The sequence below is a fragment of the Triturus cristatus genome, chromosome 6, assembly GCF_964204655.1.
Source record: "Triturus cristatus chromosome 6, aTriCri1.1, whole genome shotgun sequence".
NCBI classification, from domain to species: domain Eukaryota; kingdom Metazoa; phylum Chordata; class Amphibia; order Caudata; family Salamandridae; genus Triturus; species Triturus cristatus.
The window spans coordinates 1,006,069,192-1,006,085,915 of NC_140589.1; the positions used below are offsets into that span (position 1 = coordinate 1,006,069,192).

At 43.4% G+C, this 16,724-nt stretch overlaps 1 protein-coding gene across 1 annotated transcript in view; it reads right to left on the bottom strand.

The window, feature by feature from the left end:
• Positions 1-5,784: 5,784 nt before the first annotated feature.
• Positions 5,785-16,724, bottom strand: part of ESR1 (estrogen receptor 1) — a 1,483,571-nt gene continuing 1,472,631 nt past the window's right edge. Inside the window, exon 8 of the mRNA XM_085609317.1 lies at positions 5,785-7,055. Within this exon, the coding sequence (XP_085465443.1) occupies positions 6,830-7,055 (226 nt within the window). The 3' untranslated portion in view covers positions 5,785-6,829. The remainder of the gene's footprint in view (positions 7,056-16,724) is intronic.

Below are 16,724 nucleotides of genomic sequence, written 5' to 3' on the forward strand. Positions count from 1 at the left end.
TAGTAAAAGTCCATTATTTTCCTCTTGTAGGCTCCCAAACACTGGCACAAGTTCTTTTCATCTGGCAGAATGCGCTGAAAGTGGTTTGAACACAGTTTTCAATCCTCAGCCTCTTAATATTGAAAGATGGTGCTGTTCTCCACGACGCAGGCCGCCGTGACATTAATTGATTCCAATGGTGCCCTTCAGCTTTGAGAACGCACTCGGCAACTGCCTCCCGTGGGGTTTAAACATCAGCTTGTGTCAGCATTCCTGGAATTAAATCATCGCCCGACGCGTTTCAGGGTACTTCACCCCTTAATCATGGGCTGCTTAAACAAAGTTAGTACACGAATGTTCTCCTTTTAAAGACGTTGTTTAATTGGCTCATTATCCTCAGTGGGTTGTGCTTAGTGCTTAGAGCATGTTGGGACTCGTAGTCCTAAGGAAATAGTACCTTTCCCACAGTGGGTTCGTGCACTCTTTGTATAGTAAAAGTCCATTATTTTCCTCTTGTAGGCTCCCAAACACTGGCACAAGTTCTTTTCATCTGGCAGAATGCGCTGAAAGTGGTTTGAACACAGTTTTCAATCCTCAGCCTCTTAATATTGAAAGATGGTGCTGTTCTCCACGACGCAGGCCGCCGTGACATTAATTGATTCCAATGGTGCCCTTCAGCTTTGAGAACGCACTCGGCAACTGCCTCCCGTGGGGTTTAAACATCAGCTTGTGTCAGCATTCCTGGAATTAAATCATCGCCCGACGCGTTTCAGGGTACTTCACCCCTTAATCATGGGCTGCTTAAACAAAGTTAGTACACGAATGTTCTCCTTTTAAAGACGTTGTTTAATTGGCTCATTATCCTCAGTGGGTTGTGCTTAGTGCTTAGAGCATGTTGGGACTCGTAGTCCTAAGGAAATAGTACCTTTCCCACAGTGGGTTCGTGCACTCTTTGTATAGTAAAAGTCCATTATTTTCCTCTTGTAGGCTCCCAAACACTGGCACAAGTTCTTTTCATCTGGCAGAATGCGCTGAAAGTGGTTTGAACACAGTTTTCAATCCTCAGCCTCTTAATATTGAAAGATGGTGCTGTTCTCCACGACGCAGGCCGCCGTGACATTAATTGATTCCAATGGTGCCCTTCAGCTTTGAGAACGCACTCGGCAACTGCCTCCCGTGGGGTTTAAACATCAGCTTGTGTCAGCATTCCTGGAATTAAATCATCGCCCGACGCGTTTCAGGGTACTTCACCCCTTAATCATGGGCTGCTTAAACAAAGTTAGTACACGAATGTTCTCCTTTTAAAGACGTTGTTTAATTGGCTCATTATCCTCAGTGGGTTGTGCTTAGTGCTTAGAGCATGTTGGGACTCGTAGTCCTAAGGAAATAGTACCTTTCCCACAGTGGGTTCGTGCACTCTTTGTATAGTAAAAGTCCATTATTTTCCTCTTGTAGGCTCCCAAACACTGGCACAAGTTCTTTTCATCTGGCAGAATGCGCTGAAAGTGGTTTGAACACAGTTTTCAATCCTCAGCCTCTTAATATTGAAAGATGGTGCTGTTCTCCACGACGCAGGCCGCCGTGACATTAATTGATTCCAATGGTGCCCTTCAGCTTTGAGAACGCACTCGGCAACTGCCTCCCGTGGGGTTTAAACATCAGCTTGTGTCAGCATTCCTGGAATTAAATCATCGCCCGACGCGTTTCAGGGTACTTCACCCCTTAATCATGGGCTGCTTAAACAAAGTTAGTACACGAATGTTCTCCTTTTAAAGACGTTGTTTAATTGGCTCATTATCCTCAGTGGGTTGTGCTTAGTGCTTAGAGCATGTTGGGACTCGTAGTCCTAAGGAAATAGTACCTTTCCCACAGTGGGTTCGTGCACTCTTTGTATAGTAAAAGTCCATTATTTTCCTCTTGTAGGCTCCCAAACACTGGCACAAGTTCTTTTCATCTGGCAGAATGCGCTGAAAGTGGTTTGAACACAGTTTTCAATCCTCAGCCTCTTAATATTGAAAGATGGTGCTGTTCTCCACGACGCAGGCCGCCGTGACATTAATTGATTCCAATGGTGCCCTTCAGCTTTGAGAACGCACTCGGCAACTGCCTCCCGTGGGGTTTAAACATCAGCTTGTGTCAGCATTCCTGGAATTAAATCATCGCCCGACGCGTTTCAGGGTACTTCACCCCTTAATCATGGGCTGCTTAAACAAAGTTAGTACACGAATGTTCTCCTTTTAAAGACGTTGTTTAATTGGCTCATTATCCTCAGTGGGTTGTGCTTAGTGCTTAGAGCATGTTGGGACTCGTAGTCCTAAGGAAATAGTACCTTTCCCACAGTGGGTTCGTGCACTCTTTGTATAGTAAAAGTCCATTATTTTCCTCTTGTAGGCTCCCAAACACTGGCACAAGTTCTTTTCATCTGGCAGAATGCGCTGAAAGTGGTTTGAACACAGTTTTCAATCCTCAGCCTCTTAATATTGAAAGATGGTGCTGTTCTCCACGACGCAGGCCGCCGTGACATTAATTGATTCCAATGGTGCCCTTCAGCTTTGAGAACGCACTCGGCAACTGCCTCCCGTGGGGTTTAAACATCAGCTTGTGTCAGCATTCCTGGAATTAAATCATCGCCCGACGCGTTTCAGGGTACTTCACCCCTTAATCATGGGCTGCTTAAACAAAGTTAGTACACGAATGTTCTCCTTTTAAAGACGTTGTTTAATTGGCTCATTATCCTCAGTGGGTTGTGCTTAGTGCTTAGAGCATGTTGGGACTCGTAGTCCTAAGGAAATAGTACCTTTCCCACAGTGGGTTCGTGCACTCTTTGTATAGTAAAAGTCCATTATTTTCCTCTTGTAGGCTCCCAAACACTGGCACAAGTTCTTTTCATCTGGCAGAATGCGCTGAAAGTGGTTTGAACACAGTTTTCAATCCTCAGCCTCTTAATATTGAAAGATGGTGCTGTTCTCCACGACGCAGGCCGCCGTGACATTAATTGATTCCAATGGTGCCCTTCAGCTTTGAGAACGCACTCGGCAACTGCCTCCCGTGGGGTTTAAACATCAGCTTGTGTCAGCATTCCTGGAATTAAATCATCGCCCGACGCGTTTCAGGGTACTTCACCCCTTAATCATGGGCTGCTTAAACAAAGTTAGTACACGAATGTTCTCCTTTTAAAGACGTTGTTTAATTGGCTCATTGTCCTCAGTGGGTTGTGCTTGGTGCTTAGAGCATGTTGGGACTCGTAGTCCTAAGGAAATAGTACCTTTCCCACAGTGGGTTCGTGCACTCTTTGTATAGTAAAAGTCCATTATTTTCCTCTTGTAGGCTCCCAAACACTGGCACAAGTTCTTTTCATCTGGCAGAATGCGCTGAAAGTGGTTTGAACACAGTTTTCAATCCTCAGCCTCTTAATATTGAAAGATGGTGCTGTTCTCCACGACGCAGGCCGCCGTGACATTAATTGATTCCAATGGTGCCCTTCAGCTTTGAGAACGCACTCGGCAACTGCCTCCCGTGGGGTTTAAACATCAGCTTGTGTCAGCATTCCTGGAATTAAATCATCGCCCGACGCGTTTCAGGGTACTTCACCCCTTAATCATGGGCTGCTTAAACAAAGTTAGTACACGAATGTTCTCCTTTTAAAGACGTTGTTTAATTGCTCACGGGCACTTTGTTCTCAAAATTTACCACACGGCCGCCCTGCCGTGAAGAGGAGCACCATCTTCAATCCAAAGAGGCTGAGGTATGATACTAATCAATGCCATGCCAGCACATCGTTCTATATGCAAATTAGCCTGTCCCAGCGCTCCGCTACCTACTAAAGGATTAAATAATGCTTTTAATTTCAAACGCACATTGACTTTACCAAAAGGATATAAAGATGCTCACAGTATGAACTTGAAGTACCATCATGCACCAAAAGAACTTTGTACTAAACACACGCCCACTGAGGGAAAATAATGAAATAAAAAACGCCGGAAACACTGTGAGCTTTCAATGTGGTGTTTATTCGGAGCAGCCCAAGAAGAAGAGGCTTTCAGCCTCGAAACGCGTCGGCACAGAGCACGAAGGCACAGAGCACGAATGTGGAGCATTTGGGGGAAGCTGCATTCTGAATGGCCAGAGCGATGTCGAGTGACCTCTTAATTGCTCACGGGCACTTTGTTCTCAAAATTTACCACACGGCCGCCCTGCCGTGAAGAGGAGCACCATCTTCAATCCAAAGAGGCTGAGGTATGATACTAATCAATGCCATGCCAGCACATCGTTCTATATGCAAATTAGCCTGTCCCAGCGCTCCGCTACCTACTAAAGGATTAAATAATGCTTTTAATTTCAAACGCACATTGACTTTACCAAAAGGATATAAAGATGCTCACAGTATGAACTTGAAGTACCATCATGCACCAAAAGAACTTTGTACTAAACACACGCCCACTGAGGGAAAATAATGAAATAAAAAACGCCGGAAACACTGTGAGCTTTCAATGTGGTGTTTATTCGGAGCAGCCCAAGAAGAAGAGGCTTTCAGCCTCGAAACGCGTCGGCACAGAGCACGAAGGCACAGAGCACGAATGTGGAGCATTTGGGGGAAGCTGCATTCTGAATGGCCAGAGCGATGTCGAGTGACCTCTTAATTGCTCACGGGCACTTTGTTCTCAAAATTTACCACACGGCCGCCCTGCCGTGAAGAGGAGCACCATCTTCAATCCAAAGAGGCTGAGGTATGATACTAATCAATGCCATGCCAGCACATCGTTCTATATGCAAATTAGCCTGTCCCAGCGCTCCGCTACCTACTAAAGGATTAAATAATGCTTTTAATTTCAAACGCACATTGACTTTACCAAAAGGATATAAAGATGCTCACAGTATGAACTTGAAGTACCATCATGCACCAAAAGAACTTTGTACTAAACACACGCCCACTGAGGGAAAATAATGAAATAAAAAACGCCGGAAACACTGTGAGCTTTCAATGTGGTGTTTATTCGGAGCAGCCCAAGAAGAAGAGGCTTTCAGCCTCGAAACGCGTCGGCACAGAGCACGAAGGCACAGAGCACGAATGTGGAGCATTTGGGGGAAGCTGCATTCTGAATGGCCAGAGCGATGTCGAGTGACCTCTTAATTGCTCACGGGCACTTTGTTCTCAAAATTTACCACACGGCCGCCCTGCCGTGAAGAGGAGCACCATCTTCAATCCAAAGAGGCTGAGGTATGATACTAATCAATGCCATGCCAGCACATCGTTCTATATGCAAATTAGCCTGTCCCAGCGCTCCGCTACCTACTAAAGGATTAAATAATGCTTTTAATTTCAAACGCACATTGACTTTACCAAAAGGATATAAAGATGCTCACAGTATGAACTTGAAGTACCATCATGCACCAAAAGAACTTTGTACTAAACACACGCCCACTGAGGGAAAATAATGAAATAAAAAACGCCGGAAACACTGTGAGCTTTCAATGTGGTGTTTATTCGGAGCAGCCCAAGAAGAAGAGGCTTTCAGCCTCGAAACGCGTCGGCACAGAGCACGAAGGCACAGAGCACGAATGTGGAGCATTTGGGGGAAGCTGCATTCTGAATGGCCAGAGCGATGTCGAGTGACCTCTTAATTGCTCACGGGCACTTTGTTCTCAATATATATATATATATATATATATATATATATATATTTATATAAAAGCATGTACAGGTTTAATATTCTCAACTCCACATGCACATATACATGTATATATATATATATATATATATAAGTATGTAGGTATGTATGTATATATATGTATGTATATATATGTGTGCGTGTGTATATATATATATATATATATATATATTATATATATATATGGTCAAGATCCTTGTATATTGAGTTCAGTATAGTAAACCAATGCTCTTAGCTCTGTAGTATTACCTTCATGATATTCTGGTGCTTGACATTTTTACCACATTAGTTTGTAACATCGCTATTAGAACGTAGGTAAGCTAGTAGAAAACTCTTAATTGCTTCTATTGAAAAAGGAGGAGATGCAATATTTTTTCTAAACAGAGTCTGTGTAGTTAGAAATAATGCATTTCTGAGCTAAGTCCACAGTCAATTCTTGGGCTATAGTAGAGCACAAACCCTTTGCTCTTCAGCCATTTCGCATTAAAATACCTCATATCCTAAATTCTTTCCAAAATTCAGTAGGATCCTATGTCAATTACGGAGCGATATACCAGTCACATTTCAGAAAAACTAGAGAACAAATGAAAAGACATGCTGGTTATTGCATTTTATACAGTGGGGTATTCTCTTCATTTTGTGGTTACTGCTGTGAACTTTTGCTTCCCATCTAATTCTGAGGGTGACACAAGATATCTCACATTAAAGCGACTAAAGCATGTGCTTTTTACAGTAGCCACGGGGATGCATGCAGTCTTCACATTCAATTTACACTGAAGTAATGATCGAGTGACCACTGCCCACTCGAACTCCAAAGTGAGAGACAAGTGAGCCTTAAGTCTTGCTACCAAGTGCGCAAGCCAGTGGTATTCCCCCTTCCACGACATAGAACGATAAACAGAAGTGGTAGTGTTCATGTCTACACGAAGGATTTTTTGTGGAAAGTTGAACATCTTCAGATGTTGGGTATCTGGTCCATTCTTGAGTTTAGCAAGTGCATAATGAAGATTGGTACTATACAGAAAATCACTGGTTATTGATCCGTGTTGGAGTGTGTAGTTACAGATATATATGTATATGTGATTATTCAGCGAATGTGATGTATGTAACTATATACGATATGTAGGTAGTATGATGCTGGGATGAATTCTGTTGACTCTGCTAGGGTCCGGCACAGGTTCTCAAGCAGTGGTCTTCAAAGTCGAGTCTTCCCTGTTTAAATAAAAGGTTTGCAAGCGAGGTGACGCCGTGGCGGTATGCGGACTCTGGCTACCTTCGTCCTTTTCAGTGGAATGTTTATCTCTCGGTGTGTGTATGCGGTGGGCATCTAACATCTCCAGCAGCAGGTCGTAGAGTGGAACCACGTTCTTGCACTTCATACTGTACAGGTGCTCCATTCCTTTATTGCTGAGGGTCAAAGCAGAAATAAATGTCAGAAGGCAACAAATATGGAATTGATATGGCATTGATTAAAAAAAACTTTGCAAAGCTATCGGGCTCAACACTGCGACAAAGTTTAATGGGCGCATCCTTCGTTTCGCTGATAGAAATGTGAGCAAATTGTGTATTTCTATGGGAAGTGGCTCAGATTGTAAACAGAATGTGTTTATTGTGATGTCTTCTAGGAGCGGCCATTGCGGGTAAAAGAGGTGGGGCGGGGTGTGGTTAAATTCGACATATGACGATGAGGGAACATTTATTATTTATTTAATTTTCCCTCGCGGTTGTCTGTTGAATCCCTCCCCACCCCGCCCCACCGCTCTTATCTGCACTGGCCACTGCTGATCCCTTCAGATGCCTTTTTCAAGACCACTGCGCTGCCGGTGCATCACTTTTGTAGTCGCACGAGGGGTGCAATGGGCTTGCCCATATTGACAAGGCCTCATAAAGTCACCCTTTGCGACTTTTCATGGCCTTGTCTGTAATCCATAAGCCTTCCATATCATCACTTAGCCACCTCACTCATCCACTTTCACACTTTCATCAATACCTGATATCTATTTGCATAGTGAAAGTCAAAAGCGTGTTTGGTGCCTGCACTCCCACCATCATTCAAGCCATCTTACCATTGGACACTATTAATTGAACCCATTGGTTTATGTTCTGCTCTATGGAATGATCAATAGAACAGAACCATCGATGAGAAGACGACAGAGGCATTGTAATTTGTCAGGTCTTGATGGGCTTTTTCTAAGGCGAGAGGAATTCTGATATTTGCAGTAAGAATAGTTTTTTTCCTTGAAATTGGCCCAGAGCTACCATAGTGTTTCTTTATGCTACTGTCTTCATCAGTATCTCTAATCACTGTTCTCCTGCACTCTTAAAGGCATGCAATGATGTTTTTATATGTTCACTTTATTATATTTTACCATGTTGCAACATTGCCTCTACTGCTATATTTGCACAAAGTGTTGTAAAGTTCATATACAATTCATATATGCTATTCATTCAGCGTGTTTTGTGAAACACAAATGTTTTCAAATATATGCTCAAGAAAGTATGCATCCCCACTCCATAGTCACTAGCCAAATCTGGTAGAGGTACTGAAACCCATTCCTGTAAGGAACATTCGTGGCTCTTTACATTACTATTGAGAGACTGGATTGTAGTCTTTTTTTTCGATAATCAGGTGCTCCAGAAGCCCTATATTGATAAAATCATGTCACCAAAGCATAGAATAGGTGCCAATAACCAATGTTGAGCAAAAACGAATCGAGCTAGGACGAGAGCACAGAAAATTATGTCACCTAAATAAGCAGGTACAAGAGGTGACTGGCCCACTATGATTCATTTAGGGTCTCACCTTGTAATACTTGGGAAAAGCATATTAAACTCTCGAATACTGTCTACCAATAATGAAAAATGACAGGACAGGTGATCAAAATATGTACTGAATCAGCCCGGTCGGCGGAACATTGAAAAAACTTGGGGGCATATTAACAAGGACAAGCCATAATTATCGCTAAACGCGCTTAGCGTGTTATTCATTCTCTCCGTCTATTGCTGGAATACATCACCATGTTAGCGGCGTATCAGCAATGCTTAGCTCACAGGCGATGTAAAATTCTGCGATAGACGGCGATACCCGGCAATAACTTTGGAAATGCAGCGATAATTGTACATTGTTACTGAACAGCTTCCTAATAGGCAAGTGTGCACTTAACCATTCAATCCACCTCCCATGCAAATGATGGTTAAGTCAAGAATAAAGCAGGTGTTAAAATCCTGCGATAACTCCTCTTAGCGTGACTTTTTTTATCGCGTCGCGGTTCCTGGGCCGCATTGTAAATAGTGAGTAGTTGTGTCTGCGACTTTTTTCCATGTAGGTTTAGGGAGGAACACCCACTTTGCATGTCATTAGCGATATATATATCGCTGACATGCAAAGTGGAGAATAGACGGCTGCTAACTCAAGGAAACACGTGTTGGCATGTCCGTGATAATAGAGCGACATTTAAATCGCTGCTTTTCGGCCGAAAACGGCCGCTAAAGCGACGAAATTGGTCTTGATAATATGCCCCTTGGAGTCCTGGTTCACATTCATAATATATAAATTATATGGAGTATAATAAAAATCGTTACTGAATATAAACTGATGAGTTTTAACCTAAGAGACATTCAGAACTGTGTTTGAAAAGTCTTTTGTAGGTCTCATTTCATCAGGGATAACTTGAGCCCCGAGATGTCGACTCCACTTTTGAGCCAAAGTCTGAAAAGTGTCAGGCCGATGTTGAATCTTTCCTGCCAGAATCATTTGATACACATTACTGATGCCCTTCCTAGATGGGCCCCGCCCTAGATATTCAAGAAAGATATTAGCGGAACAATCGATGTCTTCCACTTTCAAACCCATGATGAAATGCTGGCCCATGTTTAAATGCTGGATTTGCAGGTAGCGGAAGAAATACTATTGAGAAACAGAACATCGCTGGGATATTGTCTCAAAAGAGAGAAAACAATCACCCTAGAACAAAGAGCCCAAAGTAAAAAAGTTAGATGCCTGACAGCAATTAATAAAACTTCCATGCAGTTTACAGGGAAAATTGGGATTATGACCTACATAAGAATATGTGTTTAATCCCTGATATCCGCGTTTTCAGAAAGGCCCAAATAAAGTAGAAGATCCTGAGCGTTTTGAATGGAGTCCGCTTGAAATAGACAGTATCGATAATGCCAAATAATAATGTGAAAAACACATGGGTCTTCCTGAATGGAGAACCTTTGAAAACATGCCAAATTTACAAAGTAGTACAATACACATTTATCAGTTATTACGTTTAAGAGAAGGGCTCCATATTATGCCACTTAATAATGGCAAGAAGTTTTAGATTCCACACTGAAGTGTCAGCTGGTTTATGTGCATTTCCTATATGCTGACATTGCCACCTAAAATGATAAATGAGATACATAAAATGGAAAATGCAGGGCTAAAGATGTGCACACATATATTTGCTGACATGATGCAGGGGTGGAGATCTCTTTACTGGCATAGGTTTAAGGATAAAGCAAACACAAAGAGATGATGGAAGGGGCGCTGAAACTTTTCAGACATTCCCCCCAGTCACAGATCTGGGTTCAATCCATCATCATTCTTTAGCATACTTCACCACCCCAGTTCAGACAAAGCTATATGCGAATCAGTCTTGCCCCTGTGCCTCATGGGAACAGTCCAGCCCAAACTGCCAAGCCATGTCTTCCCTGGACAGGAAACGAGTATCCTGGGACCAGTTTCAGACTAACACCCCTCATCAGCCAGGTTAGCTTGAATCCAGTGGCAAAGTGAGCAAGGGACTCATGCCTGGGCATACCCTGCTAACTTAGGGCGAACAAAGCAAACACAAGGAGATGATGGACGGAGCGCTGAAACTTTTCAGACACTCACCCCCAGTCATAGATCTGGGTTGAATCCATCATCATTCTTTAGCTCACTTCGCCACCCCAGTTTAGACACAGCTATATGCAAATCAGTCTTGACCCTGTGCCTCATGGGAACAGTCCAGCCTGAACTGCCAAGCCATGTCCTAGGATGCTTGTTTCTGGCCCAGGGAGGACCTGGCTTGGCAGTTCAGGGTGGACTGTTCCCATGAGGCACAGGGTCAAGACTGATCTCAATATGGCCAGGCCTAAACTGGGGTGCCATGGTGAGCAAAAGAACGATGGATTTAACCCAGATCTCTTGACTGGGGTGAATGTTTTGATTTGGTCTGAATTCCATCCATCAATTTTATGTCTTTTGCTTTCTCGCTCTAAGTGAGCGGGGCATTCCCAGATGTGGGTCCCGACTCACTGTGCCACTGGATTCAAGCTAGCCTGGCTGATGAGGGGTGTTACCAGTCCAGGGAGCACCTGGCTTGGCAGTTCAGGCTGGACTGTTCCCATGAGGCACAGGGTCCAAACTGATCTCCATATGGCCAGGTCTAAACTGGGGTGTCAAAGTGAGCTAAAGAAGGATGATGGATTCAACCCAGATCTGTGACTGGGGTGAATGTTTTAATTTGTTCTGAATTCCGTCCATCAATTGTGTGTCTTTTATAGGTTTAAGTATCACAGTTGATTCAACTTCCTATATCTGGTCCATAAAACTATTCATGACAGAAGTCCTAGCTACTTTTCCACTAAAGTATGTTTAGTTACGCATACAAGGTCCTTGAGAGCTGAAGGTGAGAAACTTCATGCCACCACCTGAAGCTAAAGACATAATAAGGGGAAAGATTCTCTCTTCCCTTGGATATTAAAAAACTTTACCAGAAAAAAGTATGGTAGAAGACCAATACTTACGTTTTTCAAGCCCTACTGAAAAGGTCCCTGTTTGATTAAATATGTTCAGGTTAACTTGTATTGTCACAGAGTCAGTTAAATCCCAACCAAACTTCTCATTCAAAATATTTTTTGGATTGTGGCTTATATTATGTTATCAGTAAATCAGTTAATTTATGTTTCACATGCTGACTCATTTATTTTAATTGTCATATACTACTGTATGGCACAATATACTAGTATTTTTCAGTAGAACATCTGTTAGAATGGCCAGTTCCTTAATTTACTTGCAATCTTTTTTATGGCTGTCGTACTACAGTATCACAGTCGAAATATTGACCTGCAGCTATATCGTGATCATGATATCGACGCCCAGAATATTGTCATGGAGGTTTTAAAAATAGTAACTCCCCACTTATTCTTGACAATATTTCGGGCATTGATATTGTACTCACAATATATCTGCAGGTTGATATTCTGACTGTGATATGGTGATATACAACTCGTCAAAAGAATATTTAATAAAACTGCTAATGTTAATGGCCATAGAATCTGTTCCTGGAAGTGATATACTTTCAAATGATATACCCTGTACAACACTCTTGGTGGTTTGTGAGCAGTAGTTTAATTTTACTCACAATGGCCCAGACATCTCAAATCCTATATCTTATATTAGTGATGGCTGGTGAGCTTCAAAAGTGGCAGGGTGCAATACTTGGCTTAAATTCTAGTGAACAACCCGCACTATTCCTAGACGTTTTAAAGGAGGGTTTGCTTGCACACAGTCTTACTCTCTCACTCATTCTCACCTATTCTCAATCATTTACTTTTATTCTCACTTGAACTGACTTTTAAATACTCTAAGTCCCACTCTGTCTCACTGACTTATGCAGTCCCACTTTGACCCACTCAGTCTCATTGGCATACACAGTCTCATTCATTCTCACTTTTCTTCCCACTCAGTCCCACTCTCAACAACTCAGACTTACTGATTTACCCGGTCTCACTCATTCTTATTCAGTGCCACTGCCATATGCAGTCTCACTCATTTCCAGTCTGACCCACTCAGGCCCATTCTGACCCACTCAGTTTCACTGCCATACGCAGTTTCCCTTATTCCCACTCTGACCCATTTAGTCCCACTGTAACTGACTCAGGCTCAGTGGCTTATGCAGTTGCACTCATTCCCCCTCTCACCCACTGTGACCCCCTCAGTCTCACAATGTATGCAGTCTTACTCATTCCCACTGTAATCCACTCAGTCTTACTACCTTATTCAGTCTCACTCATTCCCACTCTGACCCATTCAGTCCCACAGTTACCCACTCAGTCCCATTGACGTACGCAATCTTACTAATTTCCACTCTGACAGACTCAGTCCCACTATGACCCACTAGGTTTCAATGGCTAAGGCAATCTAACTCATTCCCATTCTAACCTACTTAGTCGCACTGCCTTGCACAGTCTCAATCCAACCCACTTAGTCTCACTGACTTACGCAGCCCCACTCAGTCTTATTCAATGAATGTCACTGATTTTCACTCTGACTCTCTTTCTCACTAATTATCTGACTCACTCAGTCTCACTCTGACTCACTAAGTCTCACACACAGGAACACATATTCCCCATTAATCATTCTCTCATTCTCTCTTTCTATGACTTTCACTCTATCACACACACACACACACACATATATATACATACAAACATGCTCAAACAGACACATGCTGTCTCTCACAGATGCACACTTTCACCCCACCCCCACACATTTAAAAGCTTTTTTACTTACCTTGCTCCCTACGCAGGTCACATTAGACTCCTGATCCTATCTGCTTTTAGCGCTGGAGCATGAAAGTGAAACCGTGAACCTGCATAGTCACAGTTACCAGGTTTCACACTCTGATCGTTCAACCCACCCTTTCCCAACTCGGTGATGAGTAGACAAAGGATGGGGTGACAGACTGATAGGTGTTAAAGCACAGGCACTGCTGGGTGTGAGCCAGCAGCACCCATTGCTACCTTAGGGTGTGACACTTCTGCACATCACAAAAGGCTAGGTATGCCAGGGCCCGAGGCCAGGGATGAGAGTTTCACCAGCCCCCTATACCCTCTGATGGCTTGTGGAGGCACCTTCATGGCCTGCCATCAAACAGTGTCACTAGCTGGACCGGGCTATTGCTGGCCCGCATTTCCTTTTATTATTGCAAGAGCACATAGAAACTTATTATTTACTCTTGCTATAATAACAAGCATTGAAAATGCAATAGGTCTCGCCTTTGATTAAGTTAAAGCCATTTGCTTTGCTAATGGTACTGTATAGCGAAGCAAATGGCTTTAACTTAATAAAAGGTGGGACCTATTGCATTTTCAATGCTTGTTTTATCTTATGCCATTGATTAAACGTGTACATTTTTTTTCACTAGTAGAAATTGATAATAACCAGATGGCACATACGATGCGATAGAAATTATTACTGGCACTTTTGGGGGTGTGGAACTGTTCTGGTTGGTTTTGTGGTTGGCAGGTGATCCCGTCACAGCATTACCCCTGGGTTTCTGTCCATGACTTTCATTTTGCACTCTGTAGTTGCCTGGTGCTCTAGTCGAAGTGAGTCAATGGAATTAAACTAAGACTATAACTCCCAGAGTGCATTGTGTTAACTGAAAGCCCAGCACTGGAAACGTGAGACCTCTACCAGCATGCACTGATGATCTGATCACGGTAAGTGTTGACAGTTATACCTCAGCGATAGGAGATGAGGGAGGCCCTGAAGGAATGAATGGATGGATACTCCTGGGAGCACAAGAGATTAAAATGGGCAGATGAATTACAACCCTCTAAGTCAGGGATGTATTTCCTGAGCAGGAGTCTCTGAGAGACCGGAGTGTGGCTGGGAAAACTAAGGTGAGTAGGAAACGTGGGTCCCTGAAGGTTACCATTAGTCCAAGGAAACTAAGAGTGAGCAGAGGCCTGGGGAAAAGCAAGAATATTAGGGACATGAGATTGAACAAGTGTTTCCGGGAAATAAAGGTAAACTGGTGCCTATGGGGATCTAAACTGAGCAAATCCTTAAAGCTCCTGCTGGGTCGGATATGGGAGGGAACAGGATCCTCAGGTTCTTAGGATGAGCAAACCACCTGATGATTTGACCTGGGGGTAAACATAGGAATCAGAGAATCTCAGTACAAATATAAGCTACTTTTTTTCGTGGTGCACCCGGGCCTAATTTGTATCCCAATCCGACCCTGTTAAGGTCACCCCTCTGCATTACCCTAAATTTGCTTCGGATACTGCATCGAAAGCAAACTGGAACTACATGTCCATGAACTACAGAGTGCCAGCAACCCAACCCCTCACGACTTGATGTGACCTTTTCTCCATAATAGGGAACCAGCAAAGGTCTTAAGGGCCAGGTTCATATTCTCCTTGTCCCTACATCATGGTAGAATCTGGCCCTTGCAAGCACTACCTGCAGTGACCCAAGTAGACTTTCTCTGGTTTCCGTGATGTGAAAAGGGTCTGAAAGGAGACAGGGGTCAGAAAGTCCTGCTGTCATAAAAGCTGCAGCCCACCAGAAAAGGTTTGGAGAGAAGTGTAGAAAGAGGGCACTGTCAGTGGGCCAATATAGTGATCTCCTCATATCTTGTATTGGACCGTATGTCATAAGTAGTTCTGTGTCCATATGGAAACATTTGTGAAACTAGGACAAAGGCAGTGTTGCTTTATATGCTCATATAATTCTGAGTGGACCTGCAGAACCACTTTATGTAAATTATTAATTTTAGTAAATGTTCAGCCGTCACACACCGACCCCCTTTGGTATCATGCTGCCTATTGTAAAAAACACGATCTTCACTCACCCTTCTTGGCACTCATAGGGAACCAGGAGTCGCCACTCATCGACGTACATAGGAGCTAAAGAGTCTGTGATAGTCCAACTGACCAAAAGTCAGAGAATGTATGGATCCCAGATATAAGGCCTACAGAGACCCACGACTAGTTACTGCTTACATTTGTCATCAAACCCAGTCTAGCACAGATTAAGCAATGTACACCACTATTAGTTTCAGCATCAGTAATGCTAGGGAGGCCCTCTCCATAATATCAGTCCCAGTCTTCATTCAGAAGCTGTGCTCGTGAGATCTCAAGGTCTTGCAAGATGTCTAGCCACCATCTGTCCTGTGTCACTATATAAACTGCTCCTGACAAGGGAACATTACATGGCTTATTGGCGTTCCGACAAGAAGATTTCAGTACCGGGGTGCTCCAGTCCGTTTATCAGAGAACTTTACCCAAGGAGAGGATCTTTCCAGAAAAGAGGGCATCTTACAGCAAGGGTTAGCCGATCTACAGTAACTTTCTTAAAAGGTCTTCACATTTTTCTTCTTGAGCACTGGAAGCACCAGAAAGAAGGTCATGACGAAACACTGGAGAGCCCCAGGTTGCTTTTTAGACACATGGCAAACAAGGGTAGAGGGCCTAGTTGTGCAGCTTGTGCTGTGTAGGGCTTTCGAAGGATAAATGAAGACCTCCTTCAAGAGACTACATGAAGCTGAGGTTTACTGCTAAAGTACTCAGAGGTATATGGAAGGAAGAAATTGACTCAGACTTCTTTAAGACCTTCCTAAAGAGAACCTTTTTACGTCTATGAAAGAAAGAGCTCATTTCAATAGGAGCATGAACACAAATATTTACCTGAGAAATTACTGCGCGGTGTAAAACTACCTTACAGTTTTCACATCTAACAACACATTGCAGCTGCAGGTGTAGCAGGTGTGGTAGACAGGTCCTAATGGCTTCTCTGTGTCCCTCCTGCAAACTACAGAAGCCACCTAGACATATCCCCAGCTTTACCTCCCTAGGGCTGCTCAACTCTTCCAGTAACTGAGGGAAGACTCTTGGGAGAGTTGCGGGTCTGCCTTCTGTTAATTTCACGCTGTTGCCATGGAAGTACCGGCAGTGCCTGACAGCCATTTTACATCCTGGTTAGCTATTTTTCTCCCACACAAGTTAAAAAGCTGCAAATTACTCATGCCCTAAGAAGTGCTTGGGTAAAGGATTCTGCATGTGCACAGAGTGCACTGTGCCCCACGTGTGAAGCATGCACAATTTGTGCTTTCAAAGTCGAGGACATTGGCAGGGCCATTGCAAACGTATGCACATCCCGTACTCACTGAGGGATGCATTTACAGATGTGCACACTCGAGCCTTGTCCTTTGGTATACCGGGTGAAACCTCATCCAACAAAAAAGAGGTACTTTCTGACGTCTGTCAGATTTATTTCAGACACCTTCGTCAACAGTTGTGCAGAGGTGTTGC